This window comes from Ovis aries, chromosome 21 (assembly GCF_016772045.2).
Source record: "Ovis aries strain OAR_USU_Benz2616 breed Rambouillet chromosome 21, ARS-UI_Ramb_v3.0, whole genome shotgun sequence".
Taxonomy (NCBI): domain Eukaryota; kingdom Metazoa; phylum Chordata; class Mammalia; order Artiodactyla; family Bovidae; genus Ovis; species Ovis aries.
In genome coordinates, this window is record NC_056074.1 from 34549168 (window position 1) to 34564999 (window position 15832).

The window sequence follows — 15832 nt, forward strand, 5'->3', positions numbered from 1 at the left end:
TCCCAGGAGACCGGGTTCTTGGGAAAAGCAACTACGGGTCTTAATCTGGGACTCGTCTATCACAAGAAAATGCGCCAACGCGCTTTGCGCGTGCGCCTAGTGAGCTCAGGCCCCACCCCCCCCGGACTCCACCCACTCCTCTTCTCCCATCACCAACATGGCCTCTGCGGCAGTAGCCTCTCTTGCCAGGCACAGACGTGGCGACTTCTGACGTCATAGGACGGCGCCGGTAGTCCCGGAGGCTGCACGTGGGCTCGGAGTTGGTCCTGGAGCCATGGATACGCCGCTGAGACGCAGCCGGCGGCTTGAAGGCCTAAAGCCTGAATCTCCGGAGAACCCCACCTCAGTTTTGCGGGTGAGACGGGCCCTTGTGGAGTTCGAGTCGAACCCGGAAGAAACGGAGGAGCCTAGGTCTCCACCGGGCCTGGGATCTCCCAGTCGTCAGCCGGAGACAAGCCCAGGATCACCTAGTCTGCGGAAGGGGCCAGCCTTGGGGTCCCCTCGAAAGCAGCCAGAGCTGGACTCAGGGTCCCCCCAAGGTCAGCGAGATCCAGACCTGAATATTCCCCAAAGTCAGCCGGAATCGAGTCCTGAATCCCACCTACTTCAGACAAAGCCAAGTGAGGAGTCACCAAAGTTCTCCCAGAACCAAGGAGAAGCGGACTCGGAGTTGCCCAAGAGTAAGGAGGAGTCGACCCCGGGGTGCCCTCGACATCAGTTGCAGCAGGACGCAGGTTCACTAGAGCCTTTCCCCGGTCAGAAAGCACCGGGTCCCGAGCCCTCGAAGCCACTACAGGAGCTGACACCGCGGTCGCCCGGCTCCCCACGGGATCAGCATGAGCCGAGCAAGCCACCTGCAGCTGGGGAGCCGGCGAGAGAAGGCCCCGCGCCAAAGAAGCGAGAAGGTTCTTCGGCCCAAGCCCCAGCGTCCAAGAAGCCGAAGGAGGAGGTTCCTGTAATCCCGAAGGGGAAGCCCAAGTCTGGGCGGGTGTGGAAGGACCGCTCAAAGAAGAGGTGAAGTGGGGGACAACAGGGCAGCATTGGGGTTTTGTGTGGTGCTGGGGCCTGGATGCAGTCTGGAGATAGGCCATGGGTTAAACAGAGCTCACATCAGTGGGAAGTCACACAAACATGTCATTATAACCCGAATGTGGTAAAATGCACTGAGATGTCAGGCAGGGGTGCCCTCAAAGGACCCCTGGATAGCACTCTCCTGTCTGTGTTCATTCAACACAATTTTATCTTTGTCTCCACCTTCTCTAATAATGGGGCAGAAACAAGTATACCAGCAAGGGAGGTCTTCATGGACCAACATCCATTACAGTTACTTACCTTTTTAATAAAGGCGTTAATAAGCACCTAGTATAAAGGATGCTACTAAGCATTCTAGTACCTATTGTTCAGGGGAAGGGCCTTTCAAACAGGGACCAGCATGCATCTTGGCATTTAATCTACCCATCAGCTCTCTGAAGACAGCAGGCATTAGGATTATCCTCATTTTACATGTGAGGACCTCTTGGCTCAGGGAGGCTAAATGAGTGGTAGAGGCAGGACCTGAACACAGATCTGACTCTGAAGGCTGCATGAAAGCCTTTTACCTACGCTCTATAGATCCACCTTGCACTGGATTGCAACCTTCTTTTTTTCTTTTAATTTTTTATTGGAGTATAGTTGATTAACAATGTGTTAGTTTCAGGTGTACAGCAAAGTGATTCAGTTATACATATACCTGTATCCATTCTTTTTCAAATTCTTTCCCCATTTAGGTTGTGACATAGTATTGAGCAGAGTTCCCTGTGCTATATAGTAGGTCCTTGGGGCTATCCATTTTAAATACAGCAGTGTGTGCATGTCAATCCCAACCCCCCTAACTTCCCTACATATCCTTTCTAAAGGGTATGCATGAGGTCATGTCTTTCTATACTGCAGGCAGTGAGTGCTCAGTTAAATGCTTGTTGAGTGAAGGAACAAAGAGGCTCAGCTGATTAAAGAAGTGTTTAGGCTGCCAGTAAGGAGAGGTCCTGGGAAATCCCATGGACAGAGGAGCCTGGCAGGCTACAGTCCATGGAGTCACAAAAGAGTCAGACAAGACTTAGCAACTAAACAACAATAAAACCACCTGGCAGGCAGGAACTTGTGACAGTGAGGGACCACAGGGAAGGCAGTGATTTTAAGGAAGAAGCAGAAATGTACTAAGAATTGACTGTATATCATGCTTTGTGTGCTAGGCCTTTTGCAGATGTCATATTGCTGAATTCCCCTGAAGCCCAAGGCAGTGGGAATTATTCCCCTCCCCCATTAAGTGGAGAAGAATCTAAAACAGGGAGTAATTTCCTACAAGTCACCAATCAGAGACTTTGGACTGTTGGACTTGGAGAAGTAGGTGGTGGCACTGCCCTTCCACATCGATGCCAGCAGGTCCCAGAGGATCCTGAGGCCACTGATGGCCAGGCAGGACCAGATGAAGAGGGAAGAGGGTGATGAGCAAGTTGAGTGTGGGAGCCTGGTACTTGGTAGGTAGAGGGGGGAGATGAGCTCGCTGAGCAAGAGGGGGCTGCCTGCACCCACGAACAGGCTCAGCAGAGGATACCAAGAAGCGAGAGAGACAGGGTATTTTGTCCCAGCTCACAGCATGAAACCCTTCCTGACTTCCTGTTGTTTGCCTGGAGACGTGCTCCGGACTTCTCCCTCTCCTCCACCATCACTGAGCATCTCTCACGCTGACCTCGCCTCCGTGTGCCCCTGTGGGTGATGCTTCCTCCCAGCTCAGGACCTTTGCACATACTGTTCTTCTATTGAAAGGCTGTCTCCCTGGCCAATCCCTGCTCATCTCTTAGGGCTCAGCTTAAACATCGCTTCCTGGGAAAAGCCCTCTTTTTCCAACCCAACAAGGGTCAGGTCCTCAAGCTGTGTGTTGTCATTGTACCTTATACTTCTCTTTTGTTAACACCCCCACTTGCACAAATGCTTGTTTAGTTGTGTGATTCTTGTGGGCTGCCAGCTTCCCCTCTAGACCAGAGGCTTCAGGAAAGGGGGGATTTACCTTTAATGGCTGGATTCCCCCAGAGCCCAGCACATGCTAGACACTGAGTTGAACAAGTAGATGAATGAAAACAAAAGGCAGTGCATTCATTTAACCACTTTTCATTGCATCAAGCTAGGGTCTGGGGGTAAGCGTGGCTGTAAACAAAACATTCTGGTTGTGAGAAATGGGTAACCAACCCATAGTATATCAGTAACAAGTAAAAGAGCAGAGAGTGTGGGCCGTTGTCACAGTGATCGGAGATAACTTCACTGCCCCGGGGATGTGAGCAGAGGCTTGAATGAACATATCGGAAAAGAGTATCCAAGCAAGGGGAACAGGAAGTCCAGAGGCAAGCTTGTGCTCCCCTGTTTGAGAAACAGTCCAGAGGCTTCATCAGTGGGCACTGGGGGGCACCATAGGAGGAGAGTGGTCAGAGGGGTCACCGGGCCAGGTCGCGTGGGTCCTTGTAGGGACCCAAGTGCACAACGGAGCCATGGGGAGTATTGAGCAAAAGAGTAATTCAATCTGACCTCTGGGAGGACCGGTGTGGCCTGTAGAGGACAGACTGTTCCGAGGGCTGGGGCGAGAGCAGGGAGACCAGTAAGGAAGCTGCTGTGGTAGAATTAAAGCACCTTCAGAAGCTGCACCAGGCCTGTGGATAAGGGCCAGAAGGGCAGTGGAATGGGTGTTTGGAATCTTTGAGGAAGCAGCTCTGGCGGTTGGTGAGTGAGCTCTAAGATCAGAAGGTGGGGGGTAGGGTGGGGAGGCCAGCACCTACTACAGCTGTGGGGGGATGGGGTGGGGGGGTTTGAGGGAGGCAGCCAAGGCTGGGAAGGCCCACCTCCCGTATCCAGGCCCAATGCCCCCTTCTGCCCAGTCTTCCCTGAGTGAGCCAGCTCCCATCTCTAAAGGATGGATTCACTGGGCACCTACTATGTGCAAAGCACTGGGCTAAGTGCTTCTCGGGCTGAGAGCCACTAACCCTCCCATCACCCTTTGCAATGGGAATGGCCCTCGTCTCCAGGTAACACAGACTCAGAGAGGCTGCCTAGCCGACTGTCACACAGGTAGTAAGTGGTGGATCCACACCTGGCTTCCTTCAATCTTCAGGTAAACGCAGTGCTCTGAGACTGCACTGCCTCGGTGTCTTATCCATCAGTCACCTGTGGCTGTTTAAATTTAAATAGCTTACAATTCAAGTTCAAAATTCAGTTTCCTGGTCATCAGCCACCTTTCAAATGCTCAGCAGCCCGTGTGACTCGCCGCTCCCTGATTGGCCAGTGTAGATAAAGGGCGTCTCCACCGCTGCCCCAGGGGGGATGCAGCACAAGTCCTGCCTGAGGCTCCGTGTGTCCAGCTCCCCTCTGTCTTGTCCCTTTCGGGGCCTCGTGCCCCAGTCTGAGATGCCCGGATGTAAGGGCAGGGAGGGAGTCCATGCAGCAGGCCCTTGGGGAGGGCGACAGGGAGCAGTCGGGGGTGGGCTGGGGTGGGGCAGGCAGAACTGGGGAGGGGGGAAGCAGGCTGAGGATGGACAGGCCTGGGGTCAGGGTCCAGGCTGTATGTGCCAGACTCCTAGGGAGCAGGCGGGGGGAGAGACGAACTGGAAGAGCAGTACTGAGCCTTCCCCGGGGGTGGGAGTGGGGCCTCTGCGCGGTGCCCACTGCAGCCTTCAGAGCCCTGCTTACTGTGACCGTGTGGGCTGTGATACAGTGGATGTGGATAAACAGGAGCTCTGGAAAGTCAAGAAATTATTGAGGGAGGTGGAAAGGCCACTACGAAAAGATCTGTTGAGAAGGAAAGAAGGCCCGTGGGACACCCGCACCCAAGGTTTCAAATCGTTCAGGAAAAAAGGAAAGGGAGGGGCGTGGTTGCAGAAACCCCCAGGCCCGCATCACCAGGCAAGGCAGCCCTCAGCATTTGCCTGGGCTTGTTCCTCATTCCTTCTTGCTCCTCAAAGTGTTTTTCCTTTTTCCTGGAAGATTTCACAGTGTATCCTACATAGGTCATCCAACCCCTAGATCCTGGTGGTGTTCTTACAGAGGTGATCTCGCTCCTCCTGTGACCTTGTCACTGTCACTCTAGAATATCCAGACTTCCCTGATGTTGCCTAGCTGCCACTCCGTGTTCACATTGCCCCTGCTGGGAAGAGAGACTCTGAATCACTGCAGGGGACCGTGACCATTCACATGTTCTGAGATGAAACGGGCACCCCAGTAGGGAGTGAACCCTGCTCCAGAGGCGTCCACACCCAGGCCCCCTGCACTTGGGCAGAGCAGTAGAGCTTGGTAGCAGAGGCCGTTTGGCCTGGACCTTTGATCACAGACTGCTCCTCAGGAGCAGGATGACCCAGAGCAATTATTTACCCTCTCTGAGCCTTGGTCAGCACCTCTGCGAAGTGGAGAGAATGAGAGTACCCGCCTTAGGCACATAACCAGGGCTTCAGAAGTGGCCTTGGGTGTGATTGGGAGCCCTTTCCTGCCCCAGGCCTGGACAGTCAACTGCCTGGGCAGCTGGCAGGTGGGGAGGTGATTCTGACTGCGTTCTGGGGAAGAAGGCCCAGAGCCGAGAGGAGGGAGGAAAGCAGGCATCGCAGTGGCTCCTTGAACACCCGCTCCCCCCATCCAGGTTTTCCCAGATGGTTCAGGACAAGCCCCTGCGCACATCCTGGCAGCGGAAGATGAAGGACCGGCAGGAGAGGAAGCTGGCCAAGGACTTCGCCCGGCACCTGGAGGAGGAGAAGGAGCGGCGCCGGCAGGTGAGGGGTGGGCCAGGCGGGGGGCTGAGCGGGTGTTGGCCGTAACAGGGGCAATTGGGGAGAGGAGCTGTCCTCTAACCCAGAGACCTTGGGAAGACAGGGAGCTGGGCCAGAAGCAGAAGCGCAGTCCAGGACCCCAGGGTAGGGAAGCCCAGTGGAACATCACATTTAGCCAGGAGGCTTATGTGAGCCCCAGGGATGGGAGGAGGCTGAGGATGAAGACCCCTGGTTCCTCACTGGTGATCAGAGCATTCAGTGAGATGGGCTCAGGGGTCCGTGCCCTGGACCTGCTCTGATGGGAAGAGCTGACGAATCGGGGGCTTTATCCTGAGTGTTGTTGCCAGTGTCCTCTGAGACACAGCTCCCATACAGCAGAGAGGGCTGCCTGCAGAATCCTCCAGTCCTCCCTGACACTCAACCCAAGGCCACAAATGTCCCTTAGAGGTTCATGCCCAACCTCTTTAGTCTCCAGGAAGCACCAGCAGGCAGCATCCAGAGAGAGGGAGGTGCTGGTGTTGGTTCACCAGGAGCAGAGAGATCAGTGGGACCTTACTCACCTGGGGGTCCCAGGGGCCCCCAAAGAGTCAGACACCTCACCCCCAGCTTGTGGTCCCTGCCCACCCTCAAGGGAAGAGGTGGGCCAGTCACTCAGTCATCTGTCCCCCATCTTGAGTCACCCCAGCTCAGCTCCTGTGGCAGAGACCTTGCAGATGGTGTGGCTGCCGCTGTGTTCTGGGGCCTTATCTCACTTCCTGTGCAGCCCTGGCTCCCTCTTGGGCAAGACAGAACCTTCTTGTCACCATCCTCTTCAGGGGTGCCCCTGCCCAGCCCCCAGCCCAGACCTTCCCCAGGCTCTGGGGAGCTCAAGTGTCACTTCTCCTTTCTCCCCACGGGCCCAGGCTACCGCTTCTACCTTGAGTTGCCGAAGCCTAAAGAGGCCCCTGACTACACACAGCCTCGAGGCTGCCATCCCTGCCCCGGGCCCACCAGGGACAGTAGTCAGCGTAGCCATTCCGGAGGAAGACGCCACCTAGATTCACCTTCTGAGTGTCCCCCGTGGGCCGGTACAGATCCAGGCCCTGTGTGTGTATTCGTTCATTTAGTCCGCAAAGCAATCTCATGTAATCACATCTTCACTTTAAAGATAGGCGGTAGAGGCCCAGAGCTTAAACCACTTGGCCAAAGTCACCCATTTAGGAAGTAGCAGCGTCAGGATTCAGACTGACCCAGATCGCTCTGAGGTCTCTTCTCTGTAGCCTTCACCCTTCCTAGCCCTGCACTGGGGAGACCCTTGGGAAGCCAGCCTCACCCTTGCCCTTGCGTTCTGGGGGCTCGTGGACTTTAAGGAGGAGGGGGACACTGAGAGGATGGAAATGACGGGAAGGGCCAGTGATCCTTTCTCCCAGGGCGGCAGTTGATGAGGGGCATGGTGCAAAGGACCGCTGTCCACGTGAGCCTGAGTTTCCAGGTGGGGTACTACCCATGTCTTACACCCGATCGGGTGCCCACCTTCTCAGGCGGAGTCAGGAACTTCCTGCTACAGCAGGCCTCTGGGTGGTGGTCCCACGGGCACAGGGATAGTTTCCTCTCTGGCTCTCCACCCCCGCAGCACCAGGAGCAACCGGGAGCTGGGATAAGTGGCCCTTTGGCCCTCCTCCCTGGGAATTCTCTCAGCTCTCACTGCCTGGGAGACCGGGGCCGCCTCAGCACCCAGACTCATACATATTTCCTTCCCCTTTGTGTCCAGGAGAAGAAGGAACGCCGTGCTGAGAACCTGAGACGCCGCCTAGAGAACGAGCGGAAGGCGGAGATCGTCCAAGTGGTGAGTGTCACCCTGTCTAGGGGATAGGCTGGATGTCGGGTTCCAGACACCCTGGCGCCACTTCCTCATGGCCCCCCGCTTATGCCACAATCCCAGGCCCCCGCGGTGACCTCCCTTTCCTTGGGGAATGAGGTGGAAAGCCTGGCCACACTGATGCCCTCCCCTCAACCATCCCCAGATCCGAAACCCCGCCAAGCTCAAGCGGGCGAAGAAGAAGCAGCTGCGATCCATCGAGAAGCGGGACACACTGGCCCAGCTGCAGAAGCAGCCGCCACAGCGGCCGGCCACCAAGGTCTGAGCTCAGGACGGCCGAGGCCTTTGGTGGCCAACCACCGTGTCGCACACGGCAGCCCCCGGGCCACTGGCCACATGACTCTGTTGACCCGGCACTCTGGCTCTGTGGCTCCCAAACAGGGGCTCCACCGGAGCCGGGGCTCTGAGCCTTCAAGGGCCATCGGGCAAGTCTCTGTGGAGCGGACGGAGCCTGGAACCTCCATCCTGGAACAGAGACTGGAAGACAGAAAAGGGTCAGCCCTCTCCTCCCCCACTTCTGACCACTGCCCTCTTCTTTCCAAGTGCCTTCAAACTGAGAAGAGTAATTTCTGCTTCCTCAGGGAGCTGAAGACTGGAGGGTGACTTCCCAAAATGTGTGGGCTCTGTCTCAGGGTCTTGGGTCCAACCCAGGCCAGGAGACCGGAAGTCAGGAATCTAGCTCCTCCCTGAACCTTTCCAAAGGTTGTTTTGGATCCCTCTGCAGCCCACTGACCCTGTCACCCAGCAGACTAAATCGAACTCTACCACGCTTTGCAACACTTAAAGTTAAAATGGGGTGGGGAAGGTGTTTTTCAGGGGGGGCAGTGTCTCTCTATCTCCCCCTTTCCTGTCCCAGACTCTGCAGAAGCCCCCAGAAATCTGATTAATTCATGCCATCCAGTCTCCAGCAAAAAATCTTTATTGAACGCCTGCTGGGTACCAGCACAATTCTAGGTGGCAGGGAATATAGACAAAAGTCCTTGTCCTCAAGGAGCTTTCATTCTGATGGATAAAACATAATAAACAACTAAAGTGTATCGTGTGTCAGATGGCGCCAAGTGCTGAGTGAAGCAAGGGAGCAGGGCTGAGGGAACATGGGTGAGGCATCAGGATGGGATGTCTGTTCAGTCAGCTGTCCATCAACTGTTCGTTTGCCTAGTATGGGAATAAATGAATAAACACTGGGAGCCCTGAACCATGTCCCAGAAGTTTCTGACCCGGCTCTTCCATGGGTATTCCATCAGCCAGACGTGTACTGCACCAAATGCACCAGGCCTGGGATGCTGAGCCAAACAGACAGGATAGTGGAGGTGCTGCGGTAAGTTACCCCTCGCACCTGCCAACTGAGGGTCAGAGCTGCAGCCCCTGTGAGGTCAGGAGGAGAGGGACGCACAGATCTGGGGGTTACCAGCATTCCCCAGAGGGCATCCCACCGAACTGAAGGCCGACACATCAGGTGAGCTCAGAAAAAGGGCTGTGGTCTTGGAGGTTGCCAGGCACATTCAAACACTATAGACCTCAGTACAGATACTCACTGTACTTTAACTAGGCCAGATTTCCCAAACATTTGACCATAGCACCCCTTGCTTTGCCATTTTGGGCAGTGCTGGGGCAGACGGAGGCTCCCATGCAGCTTACTATCTTAAGGATCTTGGGTATGGGGTCGGGGGGGGGGGTAGGAGGCCTCTTTCACATACTAATAGTAATCAAACAGGTAAATGCCAATGGTTAGTATGCAGATCCTGTATGTTGGGCAGGGTATTTAACTGTCCTCCACTGCAGTTTGCACATGGTATCAATAAAAAGTGGGGCTAATAGAACTTGACCCTCTTCCCCAGACTGAGATAAAGCCTATATAGGTCAGTAAGTGACACCTAAACGACCACAGTGAAAAGGTTAGCCCCGAACAGCGCTTCCCAAACCTTTCCTCACTTTCTGCTCCAAAACTACATGACTGGTTTAATGTAAAACTCGACCTCACCTATCACCTGCTAAAATAGCTCCAGGGAGATGCGTCCTGTGTATCCACTACCCTAGCTTGAGACGTCTTAGGGTTTTAGCCTCGCATTACTCTTGGGAACTTGGAAACAAGGAATTTCAGTCCCGCCCCCTTCCCCAGCCCCGCGGCGCCCTTGGCCAGGCCAGCTCAATCAGACAGAATCCCTGGATGACTCCTGCGCAATAATGTTTGAGAATCGCTGCTTTAACTCACTTCTTTTCTGAAAAGAATTCACTGAGTCACACGGGGGGCTTTAACATGCAGATAGATTTCTTAGCCTCCCTTAGACTAAGAGCCAGGATATCTACATTTGGACATCCTGGCCCTGGGGAAGCTACTACGCGCGATCGTTCCCAGCCCCTGCCTCCCCGGGGAGAATGGAATGGTTCTGAGCCGGGCGATTCGGGTCCGCGCCTCCTACCCCGAGGTGGTGCTCAGCGCCCGGTTCAGGGGGCCCCGCTCGTCCTGAGACAGGGTGCGGTCCCTTTGCGGGGGAGCCGCGCGGTCGCCCCGCAGCCAGTCGAGCAGGCGCGCGGGCCAGAGCGCAGGCAGGAGGTGGCCGCTGCTATCGGAGATGGAGGAAGCCGAGGCGTTGGTGGAGGAGGCGCGGCGGCGCCGGCGATTACTGCCGCCGGCGGTCAGGTCGCTGTCGTCCACCAGCACGCTCTCCAGCACGCTCCGCAGCGAGCGCCGCAGCTTGCGCAGCACGTCTGGACAGGTGAACACGTAGAGCAGCGGGTTGATCACGCTGTTGATGAAGGCCAGGCTGGTGACGAAGGGCAGCCCGCGCCACACGAGCGGCCGCAGCGACGGGTTCGCGTGCGCCCGCGCCTCCATCACGCTGAACACGTGGTAGGGGCCCCAGCAGAGCGCAAAGGCCGCCACCACGGCCGCCACCAAGCGCACGAAGCGGCTGGACCGCCGGCGGCCGCGGTGGCGCAACTGCGCGCTCACAGCCAAGTGGCTCGAGGCGATGATGGCCAGCGGCACGGCGAAGGCCAGCAGGAACTTGCTGACGGCCAGGGCCGTCTGGCGCGAGTCGCACGTGGCGTTGCGGTCCGGCCCAGGGCTCAGAAGCAGCACGTTGTAGTAGCACATGACGCGCCCGTCCAGCCGCTGGATGGTGTCCCGGAACACGAAGTAGGGCACGGTGTTGATCACGGCCAGGACCCAGAGCGCCAGGCAGACCTTGTGGGCCGCAGCCACCGTGCGGTGGTTCTGCGCCCACACAGGCCGTACCACCTGCAGGCAGCGGTCCAGGCTGATGGCGCTGAGCAGGAAGCCGCTGGCAAACATGTTGAGGAAGAAGATGGAGGAGTGTAGCTTGCAGAAGGTGGTGCCCAGCTTCCAGGAGTGGCCCACGGCCAGGAAGTAGGTGAAGAAGGGCAGGGAGGCGGTAGCCAGCAGGTCGGACAGGGCCAGGTGCAGCACCCAGGTGGTGACCACGGTCTGTCGCATGCGGCGCCCTACCACGAAGAGAATGAGTCCGTTCTCCACCAGGCCCAGCAGCGAGGCCAGCCCGTGCAGCAGCACCGAAGCATGGTCCATGTAGCGGATGCTGGAATTGCTGTGGCTTTGGAGGCGGCTCATCTGCTCCAGGAGGGGACAGAGTGGCTTCGTCGTGACATTGGCCAACATGATGGGCTCTGCGGCAGAGAGGAAGAGGCGCTGTGGGGGGGAGGGGGGCAGTTCTGGGCAACAGGAGACCCTGGCCAGAATAGGGGACTGTGTCTAGGTTATAGGGTTGTTGGGAGAATTAAATGAATTAATAAATATACAAACATTTCAGGGGCTGCACTGGTGGCTCAGTGGTAAAGAACCCACCTACCATTGGGAGACATGGTTTCAGTCCCTGGGGTGGGAAGATTCCCTGGAGAAGGAAATGGCAACCCACTTCAGTATTCTTGCCTGGGAAATCCCATGCACAGAGGAGCCTGGTTCCTCCATGGGGTTGCAAAAGAGTTGGACACGACTTAGCGACTAAACTACAGCAACAACCATTATAGGCATTTCAAACAAGAGTAAGCACAAAGTAAGCACTATATCAATGGCATGATTAAGTAGATAGCCTAAGATCAATTGGAGAAATAGGTACCAAGGTCAGGCCAGGCGGGACTCCCTTTTCCCAATCCCTAGAGCACTGGGGCGTGAGTTAGGCTCCCCTAAAGGGCAGGAGGATTCAACTGGGCTGGGGGACGGGAAGGGAAGGAGTCTGTGCCTTTAAGGGGTGCCTTCCCTCCACCCACCCCCAGCACCCCCCAGACCTTGCCTCCCTGCCGATCTTCCTGCAGCCCTTCACTGCTACAGTGGTGGCTGGTTGGGTGTGTGGCTGCAAACAGTGGAAGCACCCCCCCCCCGCCCCCCGCCTTGATAGTTGAAGAGGAAATAAGATAAGAGCAGGGAGAGAGCTGGGCAGGAGGAACTACCAGATTTGGGCTCTGGAGGCCCAGTAGGGCCAAAAGACCTCTCCCCTGCCCAGGGGTGGCTACAGGCACTCTGCCAGTTCCAGGAAACCCAGCCTGATTCATTCATTTATTCACTCACTCACACACTCATTCAACAGCTCTTTATTGATCAACTACTTAGGTAAGTGCTGGAGAAGCCAGGCTCTGGCCAGATGTGCAGACATCCCCGAAGTGCAGACCCACAGCCTCATCAAGAATCCAGGACCACCCAAAGTGGAGCCAGTGGAGATCAGTGAGGGCAGAGAGGTTGGGGTGGGAGGCTACCTGCAGGAAGTCAGCAGGGTAGCAGGGGGCGGGAACTTGGATCGACCTGGGCCCCCACAACATGCTAGGAGCCATGGTAGGTCCTTTATGTAGGTGTTCTCCTGCTCACGGCTCTAGAAGAAAGGGGCTGGTACTTCTCTCCACCCCATTTTGCAGATGAGGAAACTGAGACTCAAGTGTTTCCATCACTTTCCCAAAATTTCCTGAATAACACAAGCAGGTGGAGAAACAAGAGTTTAGCACTCAATCTGTTCCCTTTCCTCTGCCTCTGAGCTCTAAGCATGAGGTGATGGAGGGAAAGAAGGAAAAGCAAGGCAGGGTCAGGGGGAGTGATCTTCACTATCCATCTTTCCACAGGAGACACTTTTGGCCAGGATGAGAAAATCTACACCCTTCTTTGGGGACCACGGTCCTTCATAGGATGAGGGCCCAGGATATCAAACTAGAATTTCCTTGACAGGTGAGGCACTTGGAGCTCGGGACCTGCAGGTATGGAGGAGGGAAGCTGTTGTCCCCGTGTGCTCCCTAGAACGCTAGAATTTCCCAAGTTCTAGAGTCTGCAGAGCAATTACACTCACAATGACCCTGTGCGACCCCATTTTTCAGAAGAGGAAACAGAGGTTCAGAGGAGCACAAGATCTTACCCAGTGTCCCTCAGCTGCTGGGGAAGGGGGGCTGCAGGAACTCCACTCTCAGCAAACACACACATGCCAGCCCCTCCCTGTGCTGAAACGTTCCCTTTAGCCCCATCTAAGTCCCCCGAGGATGCTGCGAAAGCATGTCCTGCTGTGCCCTGGGGTCTGAGCCAGAATGGACCTTCTGGCTGACAAGAGTCTGGCCCCCAGCCTCCCAGGATTCTCAGGAAGCCCAGCAGCAAGGGTCCTGTTTTGACAGAGGGCTGGGGGCAGAGAACACTAGGTTTTTGGTGTCAGAGACCTGGCTTTAAATCCCAGCTCCTTGACTTCCTGGCTGGGTGAATTTGGGGTCCATTACCATAGGACCCACTCTTGGAACCCTTCTACCCAGATGACTCCTGAGTCTTGAAAAAGAGCTTTAATGGTCTATCACTGTGACTGCTGTCTAGTAATTACCTAAGGAACTGTGGTCCTTCCCTCCTCAGAGCAGTAAGTCCCCTCCAGTCTTCGGTAAACCCTACTCTCTGCCATCCTAGCTAGTAACAGTCCTCTCCCCTGATAAAACTATGCCCTCTCTCCTAGGTCCAGAGAAGGCACTGAAGCTGCCCAGCCCCAGGGCCACCGTCTCCTTACCTGGCATAGAGAGCACACAGGATTCCAGCCCCAGTGGCAGTCAGCTCCTCGAGGCAGACAGGAGGCAGCGGGCAGGCAGAGAGAGGGGAGGGAGGCTGAGGGAGGAAATAGCTGTTAGCCCCAGAGTCAGTGCGTGTATATTTAGGGGAGGGGTGCGGGGGGGGGGGGGGGGGGGGACAGCTAGAGAGTGAGCTATTACACTGGTGTTCAAGTAACATCCATCTCCACTGATGGGGACTGGATGTAACTGCCAGCAGCCCAGCTCATCCTGTCTCTCTTTACAAAGGCGATTTTGCAAAAGCCCAGGGTCAAGTGTAAGTGCACATGGAAAAATAGGTGTAGGGCAGAAAGTGTGAGCCCATGTTCATTTTGAGAGTGGCAGGTGTTTAGGAGAAGTGCTTGAGGAGAAGGGTGTCCTGTCCATCTGTCCTATCCTGGACTGCCCTCCCTGGTGGGGTCCCCTGACCCCATCACCCTCAGGATAGAAACTCATGTGGCTCCTGCCTTGTGCGCAGGCAGCACAGGGGCCAGGGGTAGGGGTGGTCTGTGCAATGGCCCTGAGGGCTCTATGGCCAGGAAGGCAGGGTGGGGCTGTGGTAAGAGCGCGGGTCTGGCTGTCCAGGCTGCCCGCAGTCCTAGCCGGGAGGTAAGCCACTTCCCCTTCCTGCCCCTGCTTGTCCATCTGTGACCAAGAGCGACAGTGTCACCTCCAAGGCTGACCAGGCGCCCTCATTCACAACGGACCCAGCACACAGTAGGTGCTCATAAAAATCAGGTTTCTTCCCTCTGGGAGAAAAATGGGTATAGACTGTTGGGCAAGGGCAATACAGCTTTTATTTCAAATGGACTGGGAATTCCCTACTGGTCCAGTTCTCACTGCCAAGGGCCCAGATTTAATCCCTGGTCAGGAAACTAAAAACCCCACAAGCCATGCGGGGGAGGCCAAAATAATAATAAAAAGGTCTGGGCTCGGACCCCATGGATGAAATGATTGATCTCCTTTTGCTAACCAAGCTTCCTGAGGTCAGGACTCTTCCTCCAACCTCAGCATCTAGCACCCAGGAAATACCCAAAACACATTAAGAACTCGGAAACCCACCCCCCGCTACAGGATTGACTCTAAAACACTTCCATTTTTGGTACAGGCTTAATGTAGGGCCTGGCACTTGATAAATTTGCTGAGAGACTGCAGTTCCTGAGTGAGGAATGTGATGGGGAAGCTTGCTCACTCTCGTCCAAGATGGAGATTAGTAAGAGCCTTGATTAAACAAATGACTAGCACTAGGGCAATGTCCCCTCTCCACTTAGTGACAGAGGAGCCCTGTCCTCTGAACACAAGTGCCTACAGCCCTTGGCGGGTGCTTCCATTCCACTTTGGGGAAAGTACCTTCATCCTCATCCCACCACCACCCGACCTGCTGAGCACGGACATCCTCTAAGGCCACGCAGGTAGCGGAGTACGGCCAGTGACCTTGGGCAAGTAACGTCGCAGCAGTGAAACAGGAATTTTTTAAAAGATGCTCCTGGAGCTAAGATGTGCCTTTAGGAGGAAAGGGGGGATTTCTGCGCAGCTCCTACCCCCAAGTGGTGCACAAACTGCTCTTTGGGCTTAGAAAGAATTCCCCCTTGGAGCTTCCCTGGCGATACAATGGTTAGGACTGCATGCTTGCGGTGCAGGGGTCCTGAGTTCGATCCCTGGTCAGGAAACTGAAATCCTACATACCATGCTGTGCTGCTGCTAAGTCGCTTCAGTCGTGTCAGACTCTGTGCGACCCCATAGACGGCAGCCCACCAGGCTCCCCCGTCCCTGGGATTCTCCAGGCAAGAACCCTGGAGTGGGTTGCCATTTCCTTTTCCAATGCAGGGAAGTGAAAAGTGAAAGTGAAGTCGTTCAGTCGTGTCCGACTCTTCAAGACCCCATGGACTACCGCCTACCAGGCTCCTCTGTCCATGGGATTTTCCAGGCAAGAGTACTGGAGTGGGGTGCCATTGCCTTCTCTGCTACATGCCATGAGGCACACACAAAAAAGAATCCCCCCTTTCCTCCTAAAGGCACATCTTAGCTCCAGGGCATCAAGCTTGGGACAGGGCCCTGCCTTCCTCCTGGCTCTCAGCCCTCCCTCACCCCCTCGACCAGCACATACCCTTGTGCAGTGAACACCCTGTACAACCTCTCCTGGCGGCCCTGCCAAGGTGCTTCT

The 15832-nt window shown here is 55.7% G+C and overlaps 2 protein-coding genes across 5 annotated transcripts; one reads left to right on the forward strand and one right to left on the reverse strand.

Moving 5' to 3' along the window:
* The first annotated feature begins 215 nt into the window (after positions 1–215).
* On the forward strand, positions 216–8672 carry CCDC86 (coiled-coil domain containing 86). The gene is made up of 4 exons (XM_004019557.6): positions 216–1014; positions 5651–5780; positions 7528–7602; positions 7781–8672. Exons 1-4 carry the CDS (start codon positions 275–277, stop codon positions 7898–7900), a joined length of 1065 nt encoding a protein of 354 aa, XP_004019606.2. The 5' UTR covers positions 216–274; the 3' UTR covers positions 7901–8672.
* Positions 8537–13714, reverse strand: PTGDR2 (prostaglandin D2 receptor 2). 4 transcript variants are annotated; one of them, XM_042237708.1, is made up of 3 exons: positions 13632–13714; positions 12364–12566; positions 8537–11280 (listed from the first exon to the last, which is right to left on the reverse strand). In XM_042237708.1, exon 3 carries the CDS (start codon positions 11270–11272, stop codon positions 10052–10054), a length of 1221 nt encoding a protein of 406 aa, XP_042093642.1. In that variant the 5' UTR covers positions 11273–11280; positions 12364–12566; positions 13632–13714; the 3' UTR covers positions 8537–10051. The 4 variants fall into 4 exon arrangements, with proteins under 4 accessions (XP_042093642.1, XP_014958608.2, XP_042093643.1 ...); XM_015103122.3 differs by lacking the exon at positions 12364–12566; XM_042237709.1 differs by lacking the exon at positions 12364–12566 and having other exon boundaries at positions 8537–11302.
* Between the last annotated feature and the right edge of the window lie 2118 nt (positions 13715–15832).